Genomic DNA, 22,794 nt, shown 5'->3' on the forward strand with positions numbered 1-22,794 from the left:
AAGGAAGACTTCCTTTGCGCAGCTGAAAAATCACTCACCTGTGTTTTCAGTGGGTGGGTCGTGGAGAACACTTGTGACCATCCTAATTTTTACAATGTTCTTGCTCAGAGATGGTCCTGGACACAGCATCTTTAAAATGCTTTAAAATACCAACCTCAGAAACAACCTTAAAACTCAGCTGGCTGAAGGGCTCAGAGGTCTCCATGTGGGGCTCTCCCTTGCGGGGTTCTCCATGGATGCGGCAGCACTGTTCGTTCTCCCTCACTCACCATGACCCCAGGAATCAGGTTTGTGTGGCGAGTTAAGACGCACACCCTGGGGTTTGTCTAAAATGGACAAGAAGCTGAATGGAGCTGCTCGCCCGAGGACACTCAGGCAGGCGGCCTGCTTTGCTGCATGGGGACGCTTAGGCTTACCCAGCCCACATCCCTGTGGCCCATTTCCTAAGAAAGGTGACTCTACCCTTTTGTGTTGAATGGCTACTGACAGGACAGTTTTGGCACAAAAATAGCTCTCCCAGTTTGTGAAAGCAGAATTAGACTTCCCTGACATTACAAGTTACGGCAAAGGCCCAACTAGTAAATACTGTTGCAGTGTTTTAAAATGGTATCATTCCTGCTTCTGGTAAGGCCGAACAAGAGGCAGAATATTTTCATCTCTAAATTGCTTGTCATCTCCATTGATCTAGAGACAGGTGAGCGTGGAGAGGCTGAATACTCACTGGTCGTAGACACTGAGACGAGTGGGCTGTACTCACACTCCCCAGAGGGGCTGGTGACCTTCAGGCGAAATCTGTACAGCGTTCTTGGTTCCAGACCTTCAACAACATGCTTCGTTGCATATCCCCTAGACAGGAGGAGACAAACATGCTGACACCAGGTAGCTTAATCCGCACTCTCTGATAAGACACGAGAGAGCAGATAGAAGTGATGTTCCTTCTATTTCCAGGACACAGCTGATGGATCCTGCTTTGCTGAACTCCTAGAGAATGAAGGACAAGTCCCACATGGCACCTCTATCCCTACCCAGCAGGTGCCCTCTGTCCTATAGGGCCTAGTCTGCGGCCTGACACATAGCCAGCACGCCGTTTTGTACTATGGAGAAATAATCACGTTAACTGTGACATTTGTCCTCAAGTGACGTTTTATGTTTGAAAGATAAGACAGGCAGTCAAATCGTATATATGTAATTTTCAAGTGGGGGCCATCTAGTGGTGGGGGCTGTGAGGCTAATACATGGCTGCATAACTATTGCAGGCAAAATACCACTGCAGGGAAAGGACCTGAAGAAGTCACATACAAGGTTGCTCGTAGCCCATGAGCAACTTCCAGTAGAGCTGGGAGCTCAGGCAGCACACGGAAGACAATGCTAACATCATGCCCCATGGTCAAGTTCATCTTAGGAACGTTTGTGGGAAATGGATGCTGAGCACTTCTGGGATAGAAATCTGATGAGAGACTCACGATGGAAATCCACACACCTCCAGAGGGAGGTGGGACTGAGTCTAAACATCTGCAGCCTGCAAAATGAGCACCAAGAAATGCAGCTAGGTAGTTTGCCTGCCTGCTCAGAAGATGCTGGGACCCAGTGCAAGTGCTAAGATAGGACCCCACCCTTTGCTTGTGAGGCAGGTCCCAGGAGCCTGGCTTTGAGTGGTATGCATTCTACAATATCAGGTCTCCAAAAGTTGACTGAGCTGCACATATTTCCCAATATTACCCAAAACCTCTATGTTACCCACTTCTCCGTTCTGCCAACATTCTTTCTTCTTATCTGACTAAACTCCATGCATCCCTTTTCAAATCCTGTCTCAAAATTTTTCTTTTCTTCTACTTAAAGGCTTGGTTTTCGAGAGGGGTGTGTGTGTCATTTCCAGCTCTTACTTCTTTCCTGCTTCAACACTTAATCCAGTTCTTGTTCTCCTCCCTTGGACCATTCTCCATAGCTCCTTAGATGCCAAGGTTACCACTGTTTCCCTCCAGTTTTTTTTTTTCCTGTCTCTAGTTTTTACTTTTATTCTCAATAGATCCTCCAAAGATACCACAACCATTCTTTGGGATTCATAACTAATTTTTCAAGGATGTTTACGTGCAACTAAATATTTATACATCGATTCCATTCCACGCAACTCAACAAGTGTATCTAGTGTATCTAGCGCCCATTATTTGCAAGGTGTTGGAACAGGCTGGGATGTAGCCCTGCACCAGCTCAGGGCCAAAATGAACCTGTCAACACTAAGTTGAACCCAACTTCCTAGTGATGGGGTGGCAAGAAGAGGGGCAGTCAAGGACAGTGAAGAAGGGACAGCTGAGCAAGGGTGAAATGACAGTGCTGGAGTTAGTATCACTAATAAACACCTGAAAACCTGCCTTCAGATCTGGGCCACGTGGGTGAGCTAACACCTCACCTAATCATCAAACAGCCTTGCCCACTCACTCCCAGCCCCCACCGGATTCTTTCCCCTGAAGGATGAGGCATGGCACTAAGTGTGTGGCTAAAGAACAGACCCAACACTTGTCCTAGAGGGAGGAGTATTCCCAAAGGAGAACCCAGAAGGTCTTCTAAGTTCCTTCTGCCAAACTCATCCATCAAACAAGTAATTCCCCCACTGAGGAACAGGCATGGGGCAGGAACAGGTACTTGAGGAACAGGGACAGGGCAGAGGGAGTGAGGTGCCAGAGAGTGTCCTCTGGTAGAGGTATCTCTGATGTCAAGTGAGAAATGGCATAAAGGACTTCCATGACAGACAGGCAGATGTCTTCCAGGCAGTCTGAGAAAGGACTTCCCAGCAGGGTTGAAAGAACACACAACGCCTGGGAAAGTCAGGTTCTAGGTGCTCTCACTGTGGCGAGAGTCAGGGTGCAGAAGAGTCTGGCACGTCCAGGAAAGAGGTGCCTCTGTGAAATCTGGAGACAACTCTAATATCATAATTCTAACTCCAACATCTAACAGAATCTTTTTTTGAAAACTGAAAAACATTTACAAAGACCTTCTTCACTTGATGTTTCTGTCCTTTGTTAAAATGTGAAATTTCAAGGTAAAATCAAATACTGAACGTTCATTGATCCTGTTTTTACATCACAAAGTTACTTCAGGCACCAAATCTAAATGACTTCTTGGGTGTAGCACCAGCAGAACCAAGAAAAAGACTAAGCACATTAAGGCACCTCTGACCACGTACGTGTCTCTGCCTCCCTGCTCTGTGCACTGGTGGATTCAGCCTCCTAACCGACATCATCTTTGCTAGAAACATTTCTCTTCACCTAAAAGAAGCCAAATGAGCTGGAAGTCAAGCTGGCCTCCACAGTCTCTACCATCCCTGCAGGAACATGCTCCTTTCCCCACAGAGTTAAGGTCGAGTTCCTCTCCCCTCGAACAGGATGGAAAGTGGTGGAAGTGAATCGGTACAGCTCTGGGTCTGGGTCTTAGGATTCCCAGAAGTTTCTGCTTCTCCTTGCTTGGAAGCTGGCCACCATGTAAAGAAGTTCAACTTGCCTGTTGGAGAAAGACGCCACCTAGTAAGACAGAGTCAGTGGAAGACCCAGACCACAAAGGAGATGAAGAAGCCCAGCCAGCCTCCTATTGTCCTGGCCGTCCCAGCCGATGCATCACACATGGGTGAAGCCATTTGGTTCTTCCAGCCCCAAGAGAGCTGCAACAGTCAAGACCACATGGGGCAGAAACAAGCCATCAACACCCTAGCCAAATTACAGATCATGAGCAAACACATGACTGTTTCTGCTGTAAGCCGCTCAGTCTGGGGCTGGTTTGTTATGCAGCAGGTAACTGAGATAGTATGTATCAACAAAAAAGAAACTGTAGGAAAGACAATGAAGAAATAAAGCCAACGGCATTACAAAAACTTTTCCATCAAGAAACCGAGAAGTAGATAAGTGTTAAAAATTGATATAAATACATTTACCATAAAAGTAAAAGCTCTAAAACCAAGATAAATATTCAGAAAACCACCAGAGCTAAAAGTAATAATTTTTTTAAAACTAAAATGTATCAGTCTGGCACAAAGAAGTCTTGTGAGTAGGTAGATTTTTATGTTAAATGAAAATACGTCCATGAATACTTAGATATTTGGGTCACAGAAACTGAGCCCTCAACAATGTGTGGCATCTGAAAAGACCTTTAGAAGTTCAATGAGAATCTAATGGCCAAGGCTCACCGGAATTCAATGCAAGGTGTCAGAGACTTAGCATAGTATTAGACCAAAACAAAACCAGAAGTGCTCCCAATAAAATCCAGTATTGCTAAATACCATAAGGTCACCCTGAAGCAAACAGTACCTCCATAACCCCTGGAAAGGGAAATAACGCAACTGTGTTAGAAACCAGATGTTACCGAGCACACTTGTGAAAGGCTGAAGACTCTTGCATCACTAGAGATGGCTCCAAAGAGGACAAAAGACACAGCAGGGACCCAGGACACAACTGCCCCCCAGGGTACTCTACAGTGATGACAATGCAGGCACAGGGAGGACTCACAAGCGCAGTTCATTGAATCCATGGAGAAGCGCAACTTTACCTCGACATGACAGCTGAAAAAATAAATGAATCTTAGAACTATTTCCATAGTAGAGGAAAGTCTATAAAAATGTGAAGCATAGCCTTGTTTTTGTTATCAGTCAACAAGCAAATGTTTGATGCAAGAGCTGAGCAAATATGAAGCATAAGAAGCTAAATATTGAAAAGCCCAAAGACTCAGTTACCAGACTTCCCTTTCTTCTCTACACTCCCTCCTTCAGAACTCCAATCCAGCCTCATGCTGATGACTCTGGAGTCTGTCTCTCCAACCCAGACCCCTTTCCCTGGCCCTTTGACATCTCCAACTGCCTCCTTGACATCTTGGCTTGGATGTCTGATAGTTTCAAACTGATCTACTTTACCCACAGTCTTCTCCATCTCTGTTATTATAGTTGCTCAGGCCAAACCCTGAGTGCCTCCTGTGAAAGACTGGATTGTTGTTTAGAGACACGAGGTGCCCTCCCACAAGGATCCTACCTCCTCGCCCTATTGAACTCAGACATGGCTGCATGTCTTGCTTTCAGCAATGAAGTATACGCAGAAGTGAAGTATGTCATTCTGGGTGGAAGCTTCAAGAAACAGTGTGCCATGCTCTCCCCCCTGCCACAGTGACTGACAATGTTCAGGCAGAGGCTGCCGCATTGGCCTGGGCTGCAGTAGGAGGACAATGCAGGACGGAGCCCTGGCCCAGCCACGGTGGGCATGGTGTATGGGAGGGAATTGCTGCTGCCATAAGCCACTGAGACTGTGACACTTATGCTTCAGGCAGCATCACTTGGCCTGTGCTGGCAGTCACATATCCCTTGACCAGGATCTCTCTCACATCCCACATCCAGTCCACCAGCAAGTTCTTAAATCCATCTTTAAAGCATATCCTGCATCGTCCCACTTTCCACCGTTGTGCTGTCTCCCACCTAAACTGTTTCAAAAGTTTCCCCGTCAGTCCTCCCTGCTGCTTGCTGCCTGGCCTACCTACGGCCTGTTCCCAACTCAGCAGCCAAAGGGATCCTTGTAAAACACAAGCCAGATCACGCCTCTTCTCAGCTTCACAATCTCCAGTGGCTTTCCGCGCCTCTCTCAGAGTAAGCCAGAGTTCTCCCAATAACTTTCGAGGCCCAGGCAGTGACCTCTCACGACCCAGCTGCCCTCACCCCCATTACCTTCCTGCTTGTTCCCGCTGCTCCTCAATGCTCCTGGGACCCGCCGGGTACACTTGCACCACCAGGCTTTCTCACCTGCCCTTTGCTCTGTCTGTAAGGTTCTTCCCCCCGATAGTTGCAAGGCTCCAGGTATCCTTGCTTCAGATCTACTCAGAAGTTACCTTCTTAGTGAAGACTTCCCCACCTCTACCCCAGGCCCTCAATTTTTCCTATGCTGCAGCCCCTTAGTATATATTGCCTGCTGACTACCTATTTTTACTTATGTATCTTATTTACTGTTTGCCTTCCTCATCACGAGGGAGGAATTTTTTCCCAGTGCCATATCCCCAGCATCCAGAGCAGTGTCTGACACATGGCAGACACTCAATAATACACGCTGATGGAATAAATTTAATGCATGGCACGGGCAGCAGTGACCACAGGAATTTAGAGCACAGACAATATAGGGTAGTAAGGAGAACTTCTCAGTGGAGGTAAAATCTGACCAGGGCAGAAGAAAGAATAGGGTGAGGGGAAAATCTGTCCAAACAGTGGAAAAAAAACTGAACACACATGCAGAAAACATCAAGGCATATTCAAAGGACAGTAGGAAATCTGATTGGAGGGTTTGTGCTGAGAAATAAGAGGCAACAAGAAAGGCAGATGTGGGGAAGCTGCGAAAGGCATTAATTGTTAGTCTAAGGAATTTGGCCTTTATCCTTCAAGCAATGGAGACCCACCAAAGATAATCTGACAAAAGAAAGATTAAAATGGAAATTAGCCCGGCAAGATAGAACGATGAGGGAAAAATTTAAAAAAGGAATAAAGTCAACTCCTTCCATGAGAAAATACACTGGGCAGGTGTAGGAGCTGCGGATCCACAAATGAGCTAGAGGGAAATGGAGCTTACATCCTGCAGGGGAAAACCCCAGCTAATGAGGGAAAGCACAGAAGCAATTCTACAAATGGAGAACTTAGTAACTGACTGGCTATGAGAAGCCATGGAGGAAAGCCCAAGTCAAAGACAATGTCATTGATTCCAGATAAACTGATGACTGATGGGAACAGAAACTGACAAATCAAGAGGAAGTTCTTAAATCCACAATCCAAATATCAGGTATTCTAGATAATCACTTTTTACAAGCAAAGCATTTGCTAGTTTTAATGCCATGTAGAGAAAGAAATAAGGAAGCAAAAGAGGTCAAGATTAATACAGCCTAATTCTGCCACCTAGCGTCAAGATTTGTACTCTATAATTCCGCGAGAAATGCAGGCATTTTCCCACTGTCCTTAGAGCGGGGACCACAGATGTCACTGCCAGACCCACAACGCCAGGTTGTCTTTGGAACGTGAGTGCGTTCTCCAGCCTGACAGCAACCAGGTCTCTGGGAAGAATGCAGACAACACAGACACACACCTCAGGCTGGAAGCCAGCACACGCAGCTGTGGTTTCTCTAGCTGAGGCTGCCTACCTGGCCACCCAGGAAAGGAACAGCCAAGGAAGAAAGAACGATTCAGTATGGCCCCACTCACCTGCCCAAGCACAGCCTGTGGTGCTAAGGTGATGGGGTAAAGAAAGATGTCTTTTTCTTTCTCCAGAGAAATGCTTCTTACAATTCATGCTTTTAGATAGAAGAAGCATACTTTCAATGAGTAAAACGACATGATTAAAACAATATTTGACTAGTTAGAACAGAACTACTTTTACATGGTTACCTACATTTCCAATTTTTTTTAAGGCACAGAGAAATTTCTCAAATATCAGATACATTATCACTCAGGTAACAGTTGAAGTTGGAGCCTTCATATACAGATTACATATTTTTATATATTTTATATGCACATACACACAAACATATCTATCTCTTTATGTCAGCATTTTTATCACAATGCAAACTTGAGAAAAGGCCAGGAAAGTGACGGGCCTGTTCTGTATCTTGGCAACATCAAAGCCAGTATCCTGACTGTGATGCTGCACCATCGCATTCAAAGATGTTACCATAGGGAAATGGGAAAAGGTACAGTCAACCTGTATTATTTCTTACAGCTGGGTATGAATCTATAATTATTTCAAAATTAAAAGTTTACCTAAAAACCGTATTTGTATCTCATTTTTGGTATTCCTGAATCACAAAATAGTCATTTTGCAGTTTTCAAGTGGTAAATCTATCAAGGGGGAGAAGTAAGTCAGAGATGATATGAAGACTGAGAAGAAAAACACAACATTTTTTGAGACAGAGTCTCACTCTGTCACCCAGGCTGGAGTGCAGTGGCACAATTGTGGCTCACTGCAGCCTCCACCTCCCAGGCTCAAGTGATCCTCCCACCTCAGCCTCCCAAATAGTTGGGACTACAGGCATAAGCCACCACACCTGGCTAACTTTTGGATTTTTTGTAGAGATGGGATTTCGCTATGTTGCCTAGGCTGGTCTTGAACATCCAGGTTCAAGGGATCTGCTCACTTCAGCCTCCCACAGTGCTGAGATTACAGGCATGAGCCACCATGCCTGGCCAAAAATGACTTCTTGATTACTCCTGGTGGTATTTGTTCATGCAAGAAGCATTTGGAGGGCCTGCTATATAACAGCCAGCACTGTCAAGGAACCGGCTGTCAAGGAACCGGCTAGAGCGTTAAGCAGGCAGGAGTCTTATTTGTCTCTCGCCAAGTTTAATACTGGGTGGGGAGGCAGGAAAGGAACAAGTAAAAGAAGTAAACAAGTAACAAGGTAAACAAACTCAGCAAACAAGTAAACGAGTAAAACAAACCCAACGGAGCTAAATGCTATGTGGCATACAAAACAAGGTTCTGAGCTACAGGAGGCCTGCGTGGAAGGATGGCTACTTCAGATGGCCTTCTGGGGACGTGGGGTTGTGTCATCTGAGATTGGCAAGGTGTGAAGGAACCAGCTGTATAAAAACAGAAGGAAATGTATTCAAGGCAACAGCAACAAGCAAGACCCTGTGATGGGAAACGGCTTGGCCTGTCAAGGCTGAGAGGCAGCCAGCGTAGTATAAGAGAATTGACAAGGGGACAATGGTATGACATGAGATCAGAGAAGTTGGCCGGGGCAGACCATGCGGGGCCATCCTACGTCAGTGAACACAACAGCCTGATGGGAAGCTCACCGAATTTCATCAAGCTATCGTTTGAGTGTGTCTCTGCATTCTGGATTTTAAATACGTATCATTAAAATATTTCAGAAGTCAAAGAAGCTCTCAAAGGTACAGAGGTTTAATTTCAAAGTTCCTGCTAATGCCTATTTTCCAAAATTTTAATTCATAAAAAAGCATGAATAAAATGATGCTGACTCATTCTTTAATTTGAAACAAACAGTGGCTTTTTAAAGACAACAGAAATCATTCCAGCTAATCAGGAAGTCAAGGCAAAGTGGCAGGCAATTCAACACTGCACCTACGCATAAATGACACCGTAAGATTGCATTTTGGGGTCTTCTTCTTCAATCGAGAACCTGAACCACTGCTCCTGAGGTCCTTGGCGTTTGGCTTTCTTTTCCAGATCCCAGTATAATTCAATGCTGTGATGAGTCACTTTGCCCACGACAGGTGGATGAGGCTTTGAGGCTGGCATGATTTCTAAAAAAAGAAATGATACCGAATTTCAGGACCCAGTTTCCATAAGGAAGAGAGACCAGTCGAGTGGATTACAGCTGCTTGGTGATCGAGCTATTTTTCTGAGCATAAGGCACACATATGAGCATACCTCCCTGTTGCTTAAAGAACCCCTGAAAAGCTAGATACAAAATTCAGCCGATGTGTGAGCTACCACGGTCTTCAACAAGCATGTATTGTACCATGCCCATCAATATCATGCCACCCACTGACCCTTCCAAAGGGATGCTTAACATATCAAATGAATGAGGTTGTACTTGACCTGCTGGAACACAGTTTGCTTCTATTAATCCTTCAGTGACTGGCTAACAAAGCCAAGAGACGAATGCTCTATCTGATTCAAATATCTGGAACATAGATGACAAAGGGTTGACTCTATGCTGTATAAACAGTCCTCAGAAACTAACCAAGAATAAGGGCCCAAGGTTAGTAACAAACCTAGCAAAAGATGAGCAGCACACAAAAGAGCAAAAACAAATTGCCAAGGTAATATCTGGAAAGATGCTCATATCCCCTAATGCTCACAGAAATTGGTAACAATGGGGTATAACTTTATATCCAGTCAGAAACTGAAAAATTTCATAACTTTCAGAAGTCACAAGATAGGGAGAGGATATTCTCATGTGCTGGTTGTAGGGAAATACGAATTACGGCCTTTTTAGAGGGCAATACGGAAGCATCTATTAAAATTAAAAATACACATATCCCTCTGTCCCACCATCCCACCCTTCTGCAGAAATCAGAGCATAAATACACACAAGAGTGAGTGGCCAAGATGGCTGACTAGAAGCAGCTGGTGTAGCTGGCTCTCATGGAGAGGAACAGAAGGAGCAAGTGAATACAACACCTTCAACTGAAACAGCCAGGTACTCCCACTGGGACTAATCAAGGAAACAACTTGACCCACAGAGAACAAAGCAAAGCAAGACAGGACGATGGCCCACCAGGGGGCAACACGGAGCCACGGGATCCTGCCCAGGGAAGCAGTGACTGAATGGGCGACCCAGAAACCGCACTTCTCCCATGGATCTTTGCAAACCTCAGGTTAGGAGATCTCCATGCAAACCTCTCTCTACAAGGGCCTTCAGTCTTCAGTCTGACAGAGCTGCAGGGAGTCTTGGCAGAGCAGCCGCTCAGGCATGCGTGGAGACCCTGGAGCCTTAGCTACTCAGGCTTTCGAGCAAAAGTAGCCATAGCTCTGGCAAAGTGAGAGGTGAGACTCCCGCACATACCCTTAGGAAAGACGATGAATCCAGGGGGCTGTGCAGCAACAGCCCGCAGGCCCCACTTCCAATGCACCTCATGAGATGAGACCCCACTGGCTTGGAATTTCAGCCAGCTTCCAGTAGTGGCATTGCACCTCCCTCAGAAGGAGCTCCCAGGGAGAGGGACAGGCCACCAGCTTTGCTGTTTGGGCACCTTAGCCATTCCAGTCTTCAGGCTTTGGAGAGTCTGAGCCAACACAGGGCAGAAGGGATCCCCCAGTACAGCATAGCTGCTCTACCGAAACGTGGCCAGACGGCTGCTTTAAGCAGGTACCTATCCTGTTCCCTCCATGGGCAGAACCTCCCAACTGGGGCCTCCAGCCACCCCCTGCCCAAGCTGTCCATCTGACAGATGGACATTGAATTTCCCCGGGATGGCACTCCCAGGGGGAGAGGTGGGCCACCATCTTTGCTGTTCAGGTTGCCCTAGTCGTTCCAGCCTTTGGGCCTCATAGTATCCGAGGTGATCGGGGACTGAAGCGGACCCCTAGCACAGCACAACTGCTCTACCGAAACGTGGCCAGACTGCTTTAAGTGGGTCCCACACCCGTTCCTCCTCACCAGCTGGGACCTCCCAACCAGGGTCTCCAGCCACTTCCTACAGGTACCTTTGGCCCGACACCAGGTCCATACCTCCCTGGGACGAAGCTCCCAGAGGGAGGGACAGACTGCCATCTTTGCTGTTTCTTAGCCTTCACTGGTGACACCCCCAGGTTCTGGAAAATCTGAGGTGACTAGGGACTGGAGCAGGCCCCAAGCATACCACAGCAGCCATATGGAAAAGTGGCCAGACTGTTCCATGGGTGCCTGTTCCCATATCTCCTCACCGGACAGGTCCTCCAGGCCTGGGCCTCCAGCCACCACTGCCAGAGCTATGGAGCCAGTACCAACTCAGCAACTCCCTGAACAGAGCCTCCAGGGGCAACTGAAAGCCTCTCTCCCACTACCTCAGCAGTGGAACTGCCCTTGCCACCCTCAAACTAACAAAGGAACAAAGACTCTAAGAGTGCCTTATCTACACCTCCAACAAGCTACAGTCAACCCCAGGAGAGGCAGCCAGTCCGTCTCCCACAGGTCCCACACCCCCTCTCCCCCGCATGGCTCAACAGCAGACAGGGAACCCCTGGCTTGGGCACACAGCACAAACCCTCCACCTTGGGCTGACTGCACTGAGTGATTGCTGACCCACATCTCTCTGGGGTGGAGCCCCCAGGAGTCAAGCAAATGACCCTTGGCCACAACCCCTGCTAAGATCTCTTCCTGTGCTGCCTCTAAGCTGGGGAAGGAACATAAACACTGAGATCACCCCAGAACTGCAGTGGGCATTCCAGGAGTGCCAAGGAGAGCCAGCACTCAAGTGGGAGAGGAACGCACAGTTTCAGAGCACTGAAAGGGAACACAGCGGAAACTGTGAGGAAACAGGGGAGTCACACAACCAAGCAAGAGTCTAGCAACTGACCAGTACACCTAAGTGCCACCTACTGGATCACACCCTAAAGCTTCAACACCAAAAATACCTCATTAACATACCCCCCTCTGAAACCAGAGACAAGTAAGCTTCAAATAAAGACCCTACACAAAGCATCAGCCCAGTGAAAACATCCAGAAAAGAAGTCTGCTGACTGTACTCAATCTACATTAAAGGAACACCCACACGCAGAGATGAGAAAGAACCAGCAAGAACTCTGGTAACATTCAGATGACCAGAGTGTCACATGTCCTCCAAATGGCCACACCAGTTCTCCAACAAGAGTTCTTAACCAGGCAGAACTGGCTGGAATAAAGGAAATAGAATTCAGAATATGGATAGGAACAAAGATCACTGAGATTCAGAAGGATGGTGAAACTCAATCTAAGGTAAAGAAGAATCACAAGAAAATGATACAGAAGCTGAAGGATAGAACAGTCAGCATAAAAAAAACTAATGGGTCTGACAGAGCCGAATAATATAAAAATTTTACAATCGGTTGCAGTAGCTCACTCCTGTAATCCCAGCACTTTGGGAGGCTGAGGCAGGTGGATTGCCTGAGGTCAGGAGCTCGAGGCCAGCCTGGTCAACATGGTGAAACCCCATCTCTACTAAAAATACAAAAATTAGCTGGGTATGGTGGCAGGCACCTGTAGTCCCAGCTACTCGGGAGGCTGAGGCAGAAGAATTGCTTGAACCCGAGAGGCGGAGGTTGCAGTGAGCCAAGATTACGCCACTGCACTCCAGGCCTGGGTGACAGAGTGAGACTGTCTCAAAAACAGAAAAGAATTTTACAATGCAATCACAAGTATTAACAGCAGAATAAACCTAACTGAGGAAAGAATCTCAGAATTTGAAGACTGGTTCTCTGAAATAGGTCAGGCAAAAATGAAAAAAAATTTTAAAAAAAGGAATGAATAAAACCTCTGAGAAGAATGGGATTATGTAAAGAGGCCAAATCTACAAATCACTGGCATCCCTGAAAGGGAGAAGAAGAAAGCAAACAACTTGGAAAACAAATTCCAAGATATCATCCATGAAAACTTCCCTAACCTTGTTAGAGGGGCCAACAGTCAAATTCAGGAAATACGGGGAACTCCTGCAAGATTCTACACAAGAAGATCATCTTCAAGACAGATAATTGTCAGGTTTTCCAAGGTTGAAATGAAAGAATGTTAAAGGCAGCTAGAGAGAAAGGGCAGGTTACCTACAAAGGGATCCTCATTAGGCTAATAGTGGACCTCTCAGCTGAAACCCTACAAGCCAGAAGAGATTAGAGGCCTATTTTCAACATTGTTTTTTTTTTTAAATCTTCAACCAATAATTTCATATCCTGTTAAACTAAGCTTCCTAAGAAGAAACAAGATCCTTCTCAGATAAGCAAATGTTGAGGAACTTCATCACTAGACCTGCCTTATAAGAGATCTTGGAAGGAATAGTAAATATAGAAAGGAAAGACTGCCACCAGCTAATACAAAAATCCACTTAAACACACAGACCAGTGTCACTGTAAAGCAACCACACAAACAAGCCAACATAATAACCAGCTAGTGACAGGATCAATGACAGCAGCAGCTAATGACAGGATCAATGATAGGACCAAACAGCACAATGGCAGGATCAAATCCACACATATCAATACTAACCTTGAATGTCAACAGGGTAAACATCCCACTTAAAAGGCACGGAATGGGAGAAAATGTGTGCAAACTATGTATCTGACAAAGGTCGAATACCCAGCATCTATAAAGAACTTAAACACATTTACAAGAGAAAAATAACCTCATTAAAAATTGAGCAAAGGACATAAACAGACACTTCTCAAAAGAAGACATACATGTGGCCAACAAGCACATGAAAAAAAAGATCAATATCACTGATCATTTGAGAAACGCAAATCAAAACCAAAGAGATTCCATCTCACGCCAGTCAGAATGGCTATCATCAAAAAGTCAAAAAAACTCAGATGCTGGCGAGGTCACAAAGGGAACCCTTACACACTGTTGGTGGGATAAATGTGTTCAACCATTGTGAAAAGCAGTATGGCAATGCCACAAAGAGCTAAAAGCAGAACTACCATTTGACCCAGCAATCCCATTACTGGGTATATACCCAGAGGAATATAAAGCATTCTACCATAAACACACATGCACATGAACGTTCACTGCAGGACTATTCACAATAGCAAAGACATGGAATCAACCTAAATGCCCATTGATGACAGACTGGATAAAAAAATGTGGTACATATACACCATGAAATATTATGCAGCCATAAAAAAGAATGAGATCATGTCTTGCGCATGGACGGTTCTGGAGGCTATCATCTTTAGCAAACTAATGCAGGAACAGAAAATCAAATACCGCATGTTCTCTAAGAGGAGGCTAAATGAGAACAACTTAGGAACACAAAGAAGGAAACAACAGACACTGGGGTCTCCTTGAAGGGGGAGGGTGAGAGGAGCAGAAAAGGAAACTATTGGATATTGAGCTTAATACCTGGGTGATGTAATACTATGTACAACAGACTCCTGTGATGCATGTTTATCTGTGTGACAAACCTTCACACATACCCCCGAAACTAAAATAAAAATTAAAAAAGTTAAAATGGATACAGAGACACATACATAAGGACATTACCATAGTTTTCAGCAGTTTACAGCAAAACAACAACAAAAAAAGATGACCTATTTATAAGGGAATGGACAAATAAGTTATTCTATGTCCATAAAGTGGAACATTATACACCCTGCGAAAAATGAATTTGTTCTATACTAGGTGCTTTGAAAGGACCTCCACTAAGTATTATTGGGTAAGAAATCAAGGGGCAAAGAAAAACAGAATATTCCATTTTTGTCAAAAGTAACAAGGGGTACAGTAGAGTGTATACCAAGCTGTTTAGCATGCAATTTTTCTATGTTAGTTTTGTCTCCCCTGCTACACTTTACTCAATGCTTCTTCAGTCTCAAATATATCACAGATTTACGGCATTGCTCATTTAAAAAGAAAGGATCTCTTGAACCAATGTCCCAAGTAGCTGACCAGCCACCCTCTGAAGACCCAGGGGTCCTCCTGCAGTGCAGTCCCGCTGAGAAAGACCAGGCTGCCCTGGTCTTGCCCACCCCAGGCCAGTGGGGCACACAGCCAACAATTTCACTTACACGAAGATCCCAGAGATATACTAGGAGGCATCCTGCAAGCTCATTTTCCCAACTTTTTTTTCCAAATGTTTATAGAGAGCTTGATGAAATCAGATAAACCCAGGTTTGAATATGTTCTCTGAAACTGAGTTAAAAATACCACAAAGTGTTTCCTGATAATTAAGTTAAAAAGTATCTAAATAAATGATGGCATATTTCCTACAGTAAAATCCTAACAACTAAAAGAAATTAGCTGTATGAGTTTTTTATACACCTGCATCAACATAGATCAATTCAAAATGAATGGGTGGAAAACATGGGTTGCAAAAGGACACACTACATGAGTATAACACACAAAAAACACTACATGTTGTTTATGAATGCACAGATATGTAGTAGAATGAAAAAGCTGATGGGAAGAACACACGCCACCTCAACAGCATAAGGGAAGGGATGCGGGCATGATGGGCAGGAGGAGGGTCTTGCCAGTATATTTGTAAGGTTTTATTTCTTCATGAAAAGACTTTAGGACACATATGGCAAAATGTTAACATCTTAAACCAAATGGTACATTGAGTACATTACCATTTGAAATAATTTTGATATGTTTAAAATATTAGGTTTTGAAAACTATAAAAATCAACAATATATATTACCCTTTCGGGCCGCTTGGTTTTCTCAGAGAAACCAATTTCAGGGTTCTAGATGCTGAGGGATACATGTGGAAGAAGGAACTACTGAACCAGACACTGACCTCTTACTGTGAGTCATCTCACTGAATCCCAGCAATTCTGGATGATGGATGTCATGATGACTCACATCTTCACATCCTTGTATCATGACATCAGTGTTGAACAACTCATGTTTTCCCAGCCCACTAAAACCAAACACCAGGAATGGTAGACTGTTATGGATTACCCCCAAAATAACCAGAAGCCAACAAGCATTTCAGTTCCAAAGACATTCAGCCTAGAATCCTACTAGAGATCAGAAAAGGCAAGCATATCTAAATTAATGTCAAATTTCAATGCAGTTCACCATGAAGCTGTGTGAGGAGTAAAAAGATAACATTCCCAGAGATCCAAGAGTTTCTTATGGCCTGCTCTTTACCGATCACTGATCTAGGTATATAATGAGAGATCTCCATTAGTGAGCACGGCACCAGCCACAGGTGGCCCACTCTCCAGCTGCTACTAATGATGGAGCCAAAACCCTCATTGCTAGCCATCACCCCCCTCCAGATCTGGTACAGAGCCCAGAAAAGGTGGGTGTGGTGCTTGGAAAGTTGGTTCATGTTTGTGTGTGTGTTGGGGGCGGGTAGTGATCCAAATGTAATGGCAGCATGGTCTCTCCAAGGAAGCCTTAGGTGTGAGTGAAGCCTCAGTGAACACATACACGTCAGCAATGGACCAGCTGCTGCCAAGTCACACAACTGTGCAACACGTTGCTCACACAGAAATGCCAATGGTTAGTGTAGAGCCCATTGATGATGTTCCTCCATCTTCCTTACTTTCATACAAAACTCATCAAGATGCAACTCTCCACTTAGGCAAGAGTTGCTTTTTGCAAAAAATTATTATTGCCAGATAGGACCTGGATGGTCAGGTCATGAATGAATGAGCTCATCAGGTAAGAGCTAGTTATTTTAGGATGCCAAAATTAGTGGATGGGACCCAATTTGTTTTGCTTTGTTTCTTAGCCAACCTACAGTAATTTGACAGGTGTATTCTAATCCTTACATCCTTACAATATTATACCCATATACTTTCTATTTTCTCTTTGATAAAAATTCTGGTGTTTTTGTCATCATCTGCTAATACACGTGTTTTAGGATCCTAAAATGTGTACATTTACAGGTCACCAGCAGAGTGCAAACATTAGTACGACAATGGAGCAGAGACCCGGGGCAGTACTGAGCCTTGGTAAGAGCCGACGGAAGTGGCAGGTCACAAGCCCAGCTGCTGAGAGGAGAACTGCAACGCAGCAACACTTACATGACACTTAATTTGGGTCATGTACTAGTATGGATGCTTTATTTACTCATTTAACTTTCACCACATTTAACTTCACCAACTCTACATGCTGTAAGGACTTTTATTATCTCCCTTATAAACAATCTGAGGCACAGAGAGGTTACATAACTTGCCCAAGGTCACACAGAAATAACTGGTAGAACCAGGATCAAAATGAAGATAATCTGGCTCAGGAGTCCCTTACTTTTAGCCCTGTAGCATACCGCCTCTTAAGAGTAGAGATATAAAATGTAGACCAGAGTGAAAAATCAACTATTAGTTCGCTCTCCAGATTTCCTTATTCATTTTAAATCAGGTCTAGCTCATGAACTGGCTTGAACCCCAAGGAAATTTTTAAATGATCAAGAAAACTCTGTAAGAAAAAGTGAGACAATGCAAATCAGGTAATTGTTTGAATAAAATATAGAGATGTTGTGTGCAAGCGGAAGAAGACAAGGCAGCTTATTCTAGCACCGAGGTCAGGGAGGCTGCTGACCTTCAGGAGCCCAGTCCATGAAAGGAAAGATGGTGTAAAAAGCCCACAGCAACCAGCAGTGGAAACCAAGAAGGCAGAGAGTTTGGCTGATGTTTACTTGCAGACACTATGGGCACAGGTAGGAAGCCAGTCCAACGCTGCATTAGGCTCAGCATGAAATCTCGAAGAGTTGCATCAACAGGAGGGAAAGGCTATAGAATGTGGGCAAAACAATTAGCCAGATAGCTCACAGATAAACAATTAGCCAGATAGCTCACAGATAAACAATTAGCCAGATAGCTCACAGATAAACAATTAGCCAGATAGCTCACAGATAAACAATTAGCCAGATAGCTCACAGATAAACAATTAGCCAGATAGCTCACAGATAAACAATTAGCCAGATAGCTCACAGATAAACAATTAGCCAGATAGCTCACAGATAAACAATTAGCCAGATAGCTCACAGATAAACAATTAGCCAGATAGCTCACAGATAAACAATTAGCCAGATAGCTCACAGATAAACAATTAGCCAGATAGCTCACAGATAAACAATTAGCCAGATAGCTCACAGATAAACAATTAGCCAGATAGCTCACAGATAAACAATTAGCCAGATAGCTCACAGATAAACAATTAGCCAGATAGCTCACAGATAAACAATTAGCCAGATAGCTCACAGATAAACAATTAGCCAGATAGCTCACAGATAAACAATTAGCCAGATAGCTCACAGATAAACAATTAGCCAGATAGCTCACAGATAAACAATTAGCCAGATAGCTCACAGATAAACAATTAGCCAGATAGCTCACAGATAAACAATTAGCCAGATAGCTCACAGATAAACAATTAGCCAGATAGCTCACAGATAAACAATTAGCCAGATAGCTCACAGATAAACAATTAGCCAGATAGCTCACAGATAAACAATTAGCCAGATAGCTCACAGATAAACAATTAGCCAGATAGCTCACAGATAAACAATTAGCCAGATAGCTCACAGATAAACAATTAGCCAGATAGCTCACAGATAAACAATTAGCCAGATAGCTCACAGATAAACAATTAGCCAGATAGCTCACAGATAAACAATTAGCCAGATAGCTCACAGATAAACAATTAGCCAGATAGCTCACAGATAAACAATTAGCCAGATAGCTCACAGATAAACAATTAGCCAGATAGCTCACAGATAAACAATTAGCCAGATAGCTCACAGATAAACAATTAGCCAGATAGCTCACAGATAAACAATTAGCCAGATAGCTCACAGATAAACAATTAGCCAGATAGCTCACAGATAAACAATTAGCCAGATAGCTCACAGATAAACAATTAGCCAGATAGCTCACAGATAAACAATTAGCCAGATAGCTCACAGATAAACAATTAGCCAGATAGCTCACAGATAAACAATTAGCCAGATAGCTCACAGATAAACAATTAGCCAGATAGCTCACAGATAAACAATTAGCCAGATAGCTCACAGATAAACAATTAGCCAGATAGCTCACAGATAAACAATTAGCCAGATAGCTCACAGATAAACAATTAGCCAGATAGCTCACAGATAAACAATTAGCCAGATAGCTCACAGATAAACAATTAGCCAGATAGCTCACAGATAAACAATTAGCCAGATAGCTCACAGATAAACAATTAGCCAGATAGCTCACAGATAAACAATTAGCCAGATAGCTCACAGATAAACAATTAGCCAGATAGCTCACAGATAAACAATTAGCCAGATAGCTCACAGATAAATCTGAAAAGACTGTATATACTTAGGGCAGAAAGCACGCATCACGGTGGAAAACTACTCTGAATTTACTACTAAAACAATTAGCCAGATAGCTCACAGATAAATCTGAAAAGACTGTATATACTTAGGGCAGAAAGCACGCATCACGGTGGAAAACCACTCTGAATTTACTACTAATACATGAACAAGTCTATTTGTAAATGTTATCATCTCCAAGTTTTATAATATAGCTAAAGTTGCAAGGAGTGGTAAATATATCTATGACTATAGTCCTGACTCACTTGACACTAGGACTTAACGTGCTGGATGTATAACAAGTAACACATCTTTCCTAAGGTGATGAAAATCAACATTTTGAGAAATTCAAAAGCTGATCCTTTTTGCTATTTATTTAACCATGATGTTTATATCCCTATCTGTATTTATCTGTTATCAGTGGAAACACTCTTGAGAACTGTTTTTATAGACTCTATTCAAGTTTTATATAACAGATACAACACATCCACAGAGACACATTCATAGACACAACTTACATGCTACACTTTGTATACAAAAGTTTTCAAACTCTATTTTTTCCTGTCATAAGTAAGTCTCAGATCTTTCAAAAGGTACTTTTTTTTTTTTAAGTCTGATAACCAGCATCCAAATTTAACCAACCACATAATTTCATCACAAAGTCAGGCTTTAATTTTAACTTTTCTAAAGATTTTGAAAGATTTTGTTTTCTAAAAAATTTTCTAAAGATTTTGTTTTCTAAAAAACGAAAGAAAAAGGAGACCTTATGTTCAATTTTGGATGGTTCTTTTAAATAATTAGTAGGATCTTTCCATCATGACAAATATTTCTTATCTTAAAAGTTTCCCAAGTAATGAAAAAGGAAGAAGAACAACAGTAGAACTATAAGAAGTACCTCAAAAGGACGATTATGAGAATTTATGAATGTGTTACTTACCACAAAAGCCTTTTGTAAGAAAGTTCTTATGCAAATCTGACAAATAAAACAATTTTATGCCTCTGGTGCCATTTGTCAAGCAATAAATAGGAATATAGAACAATAAAGGGTTTCATACACTGTCGCCACTCAGTCCCTCTGGTTACTCAGAAGATGGCATAAAACATGGCTCAAGTACATCAGAAATCAGAATAAAAAGCTATCACTCACAAATTATAGGTTTGAACGTAGAAAACTATAAAGTTTATGTAAACCACTATACAGTATTAGGCCTTAGCATCCTACATTTTTTTAAAAAGGATTGTAATAGTAAAAGAAATGCACCAGAAATGTGCCAAGAGGAGACTCAAAAAACAAATTAGTAAAACCAAAAAAAATCAGATTATTCAGCATCCTTATGATCAACAGTTGACCGTATCTCAAAAGCTACAGAGAGAAGTGGTGATCACACACTGTATTGGAATGAGCAATTGTGATCAGTATCATGAAAAGTTGGAAATGATAAAGAAAAAAAGCAAATATAAATAGATTCGTTATATAAAAATAGAACACCTTAAGGCAGAATTGTAGTTTCCCTCCTCTTCCAAACTTATGTGAAAATTTACTGAAGTCAAATTTCACTAGCAAGGGGCATCTGTGGTCTAGCCTCCGGTGGCACATGGTCCGCAGTGAAGATGACTGCACACTGAAGGGGATGCTATATGAGAACAGTAGCGGCTATCACCTCAAAGCAGTTTCTCACAGCTTGATCAGATATTTACAGCAATCATTAATCACAAATACATTCTAAGTCAGGTGCAGTGGCCGACCAATACCTGTAATCCCAACACTTTTGGAGGCCAAGGTGGGAGGATCACTTGAGGCCAGGAGTTGGAGACCAGCCTAGGCAACATAGAGAGACCCCATAATCACGCCACTGCACTCCAGCCTGAGCGAAAGAGCAAGACCCTGTCTTAGAAAGAAAACAAAGGAGAAATTAAAATAACTATAAGGTACCATTTTACCTGTAAAATTAGAGGAAAAATATGTAATGGTAATAATATTCAGTGTTGTTTAAGACTGTGATAAAACAGTTTGAGATTGAGGATTACACTGTATATTACACAATTCTTTAAAAAACAATTTGGCTGTATTCAAAAATGATTATAAGATCTCCTACTTGGTGGTCTCGCTTCTAGAAACACATCCAAAAAATAAATTCAGAAATCAAAAAATAAATGTAAAAGCTAAAATGTTTTTGTATTGTATGTGCTTTTATTTTTATTATGAAAAAAAGTTTCTGTCTGTGCATAGTGGCACATGCCTGTAGTCCCAGCTACTTGGGAAGCTGAAGCAGGAGGATCAGTTGAGCCCAGGAGGTCGAGGCTGCAGTGAGCTGTGATTGTACTGCTGCATCCCAGGCTGGGCTATAGAATGAGACACTGTCTCAAAAAAAAAATAAAATAAAAAATAAAAATCTCACCATGAAAAGTAGAATGAATAGTATAGCAAATCCTCTTGTGTCTGCTACCCAGCTTCAATCAGCAGCACAATTATGGCCAATCCTATTTTACCGAGGAGTCCATCCACCATCCCTGCCCAAACCTGAATTATTTAATAGCTAAGTTTTGATAAGACTTTACTTTGTATGAGTGTTCTAAAACTCTTTATATATATTATTTAATCTTCACAACAACCTTATAAAGTGCTAGAACTTTCCTATCTTTTACCTGTAAGACTGGAGACACGCAGAGGTCCCATCATTTGCCAGGGAGGTCATGTAATAAGCAGCAGAGTCAGGATTCGAACCCAGGGAACCCAACTCCAGTGGCATGCCCTTAACTTTCTATGTGCTATCTACTACTGCCCTGTGTTTAACTACATACACACATACATAAATCACAGCATAAAATAAAAACCAGAAACACTTGAACACCATTCACAGCAATACAAACTAATCTAAATGTCCAAGAACATGGAATTTGTTAGATACACTTTGGTACATTATTTAGATAGAAGAATATTTACTGATTAAAAGCATGGAAGATGATATAGTAAGGAAAAGACATGAACTTACACAGATGTTATGATTATAATGGCGTAAAATGTACAGATGCACACAGACAGAAGAACTGAAAGAATTTAGAAAACCGAAAGACAAAATAGCATTATGGCTGATTTTTTGGTATTATTTTAAGCTGGTATAGTACTGAATAAAGTGGAAAAAACAAAATGTAACTGAGCATTTTTATTCTTAATGGAAAAAAGATTCAGCTAAGACGAACTACTAGCCTAGACTCTTCCTTGCTGAGCTTATACATATATGATAGCAACAAGTCTGATAAAAATAAACCAAGAATAAGTCAATGTGGATGCTTCAAAGCATGAGACATTTCAATTACACTCTGGCTCAATTTATTGACCATTTTGGTGTC

The 22,794-nt window shown here is 42.8% G+C and overlaps 1 protein-coding gene across 8 annotated transcripts in view; it reads right to left on the bottom strand.

Moving 5' to 3' along the window:
• The window catches only part of FANK1 (fibronectin type III and ankyrin repeat domains 1), a 120,355-nt gene that overhangs the window by 21,440 nt on the left and 76,121 nt on the right, over positions 1-22,794 (bottom strand). For 7 of the 8 annotated variants that reach the window (XM_017858631.1, XM_017858626.1, XM_017858627.1 and 4 more), the window contains 2 exons: positions 9,088-9,265; positions 722-846 (listed from right to left, as the gene is read on the bottom strand). In XM_017858631.1, the coding sequence (XP_017714120.1) occupies positions 722-846; positions 9,088-9,265 (303 nt within the window). Of the gene's footprint in view, positions 1-721; positions 847-9,087; positions 9,266-21,195; positions 21,234-22,794 lie in introns of those variants that run through there. The other variant, XM_017858628.1, reaches the window with a different exon arrangement.

This window comes from Rhinopithecus bieti, unplaced genomic scaffold, assembly GCF_001698545.2.
Source record: "Rhinopithecus bieti isolate Rb0 unplaced genomic scaffold, ASM169854v2 scaffold_42745, whole genome shotgun sequence".
Classification (NCBI taxonomy): domain Eukaryota; kingdom Metazoa; phylum Chordata; class Mammalia; order Primates; family Cercopithecidae; genus Rhinopithecus; species Rhinopithecus bieti.